The sequence below is a fragment of the Tupaia chinensis genome, unplaced genomic scaffold (assembly GCF_000334495.1).
Source record: "Tupaia chinensis unplaced genomic scaffold, TupChi_1.0 Scaffold000659_1, whole genome shotgun sequence".
In the NCBI taxonomy this organism is placed as follows: domain Eukaryota; kingdom Metazoa; phylum Chordata; class Mammalia; order Scandentia; family Tupaiidae; genus Tupaia; species Tupaia belangeri.
In genome coordinates, this window is record NW_006160181.1 from 114,108 (window position 1) to 117,028 (window position 2,921).

A 2,921-nucleotide genomic window follows, 5' to 3' on the forward strand; every position below is an offset into this window, starting at 1 on the left:
CCAGTAGCTTCCTTTACCAACCAATCAACAGGCTGGAAACTGAGGCTGTTTCCACCCCCACCCCCATCTTGATAAAACCAACATACTGAAAAGTTAACAGTTCTTCAGCTCTGCTGGGGTTTGATCGAAAAGGCCACCCTCCACCCTTCATCCATAGCACAACATTGGTTCCTAGTATCCAGAAAGACATGCACGGAAAGAACGCCAGAGTTAGCTAAAGAAATACCACAGTTTATTGAAGACTACAAATATTTTTGTTACAAGTTGAAACTACATGCCTTCCAGAAATCAAAAGCAACAGCAGGTGTGTGCATTGATGCTTCGGAGGTGCTGCACCACTTGAACTCGAAATGGGTAAGACAGGGTCAGACACATGGGGGAGAGGGAAATGGGGGAGGGGCAAGTTCAAAAGCCCAGAAGGTATCCACCAACTCATTTCCCCAAGCCACGCAGGCCACGGCCTCAGCTCAGCAGGCTCTCCTCAGTGGTCTGGTTTCTGAAACAAGACTTCAGTGCAAATTTATACACACACACAAAACACAGCCCCCAGCCTTGGGCCAAATTAGCTCTCAGCCGTCCAGAAATGCTTGTAAGGGGGTGGATATTTTCTTCCTAAAAGGAATCAAATACATAAAAATAAATGAATTTAGAGGTTGATGAGGAATGGAATGACAAGAAGCCCTCTGTGGTAGTGGGAACTGGGGGTTCTCAAAGGGCTGTTATTACAGCTTTCTGAAATTTTAAGGGAGTTAAGACACTATGATTGTCAAAACAAGCATGTCAAGTCTCTTCTATTATCAATCACCTACCTCTTAAAATTCTTGAAACTAGTCCAGCTGAGACTTAAACTTAGTGGGGTCACTTCTACCAAGTCACCACTTCTACCCCAAGTCAAAAGGTTACAATCCTCCCCACCAAGGACTCGGATGGACCTTGCTCAATGAGAGGGATGGCCACAAGTAGTCTCAATGCAGTTTCTTAGGTTTTAATTTAGAACATGACCCACATGGCTGGAAATTCCTTAGACCTACTGTCTTCTGTGTTCAGCTTGGTTTCCCAATTATTGGAAACCTGGGGAATTACCCACCTGGATTCACAGAAGGGTTAAGAACACAGTTGAGGGGCCAGCAGGTGGCATGGTGGTTAAGGTGCTGGAATTCCCACATGGCCAACCACAGTTTGAGTCCCAGACCTGGCGGCTTGCTTTCTCACTTTCCCTCTCTCTGTCTTTCTCTGGCAAAACTCATGTGAAATAATAATAAATAAATAAAATAATTCTTTAAAAAAAAAAAAAAAAATAGAACACAGTTGATTCTGCTCCTCCAAGCTGAAAGCTTTGCAAAACCACCCTGAACCTCAGACCCTAGTGAGTGCAGCATCTTCCTTTCCATGTTCCTCTACAAGTCACTGGAAAACGTAGTTGGAATTGTTTTCTTCAAAGATCCCTTTCTCGCTCCCTGTCTTCCAAAAGTGGAGCACAGTTGTCAGATGTGGATGCAAGGATAGGTTCAGTATTTTTTAGATCAGTACCCATCCAAATAATATCTACACTTCCCTCCTAGCTGTCAGATATACCAATGAACTTTGCAAAGAGACCAGCCATAAAAATGAAAGAACCTGAAGGTCCAACTCTTTGAATCCAATTCTCACTCTACAGAGTAGTCTTGCCTACTCCTTTCTCTCACATTCTAGATCTTCTGGGTAGGAGATTAAATAAATAAATAAATAAATAAATAAATAAATAATGGAGTCACATAAGAAAAGTAATACTACAAGAGATTTAAGTCAAACCTAGATGTGAACACAGTTCACCCTTCTATTCAGTGAATATATCCATTTTCATACTCTGTACCACACATACTAATATTTGTCTCCACTGACATCTCTGCACAATCTTGGGGGCCGGGGGCCCTTCTCTTACTTCCCACCCAAAGTCTAGGCCAGTCAACAGTCACGACTGGGAGACACATGTGCTGGAATTAATCACCTATTGGTGCTTCGCCCAATGCCCGTCAGCCAAGGGTTAACAATCATGTGGAGCAGCAGCATGCTCTCACCAACCTATTTTTCCAAGTACCCAGTCTTCTACCCTGAACTTCATCCAGTAATACCTCCTAGATACCACTGAGCCAGGGCCAAGGTGAGCTTACCAGTGTTGTATCCATGAGACCCATATCCACTCGGCTGCTGGAAAGGGGTGGCCGATGCGTTCACACTGACATTCACACCATGCTGCTTGGAAGAGGTAGGAGCCACCTGAAGAGCAAAAAGTCCAGAACTGCAGTGAAATGGCCACAGGGTACCGTCTGCCTCACCTGACCTATTCCAGGGACATTCAGATGTCTACCAATCTGATGTAGGCTGGCCACAGTTTACTTAGTGAAATAGACTCATTAACCCAATTTCACCAATCCAGCCCTACTTCCTCTCCCAGGCCAACGGTGGGAACCATTCCTCTTGATCTACTATCAGCCTTGACAGTAGCTAGGCTCCTTCACCCCAAAGAGAGATCAAGTGCAGGTACTCACAGGGAACACAGCAGGCCCATACTGGAAGGTGCTGGGGAGGCCCGGGACCCCTGTGTAGTATGGCAGGCTGGTGTAACTGTAGCCAGGAGGCAGCGCCGGGTTCAGGAATGTCTGCTGCGTGGTGTGGTGAGTCTGCGTCTGGTTCTGTTGGGGTTGGGCCAAGGTTGTGGCCGGGGCTGGGGAGGAGGCATCCCCACGGCCGAACTTTGTGAGGTCACCTGTGACAGGAGAGGCTAAATGCATCTGCCTTTTTTATCCCAACATCAATGGAGAACTACCTCCTATGATTCCAGGGGATCCCGTTCAGAGACTGTTAAAGCCAAAATAAAGCTCTCCCATGATTTCTCTGTGGACTGTGTTCTCTTTCATCATATTTCCCTTTCCCTCCACCCC

The 2,921-nt window shown here is 45.9% G+C and overlaps 1 protein-coding gene across 2 annotated transcripts in view; it reads right to left on the minus strand.

Annotated features, from left to right (window-relative positions):
• UBAP2L (ubiquitin associated protein 2 like) overlaps positions 1-2,921 on the minus strand; it is a gene marked incomplete in the record, with an annotated part of 23,786 nt that overhangs the window by 5,641 nt on the left and 15,224 nt on the right. Inside the window, 3 exon segments of one of the 2 annotated variants that reach the window (XM_014592113.1) lie at positions 211-612; positions 2,151-2,256; positions 2,529-2,746. In XM_014592113.1, coding sequence (XP_014447599.1) covers positions 563-612; positions 2,151-2,256; positions 2,529-2,746 — 374 coding nt within the window. 2 annotated transcript variants of the gene reach the window in all.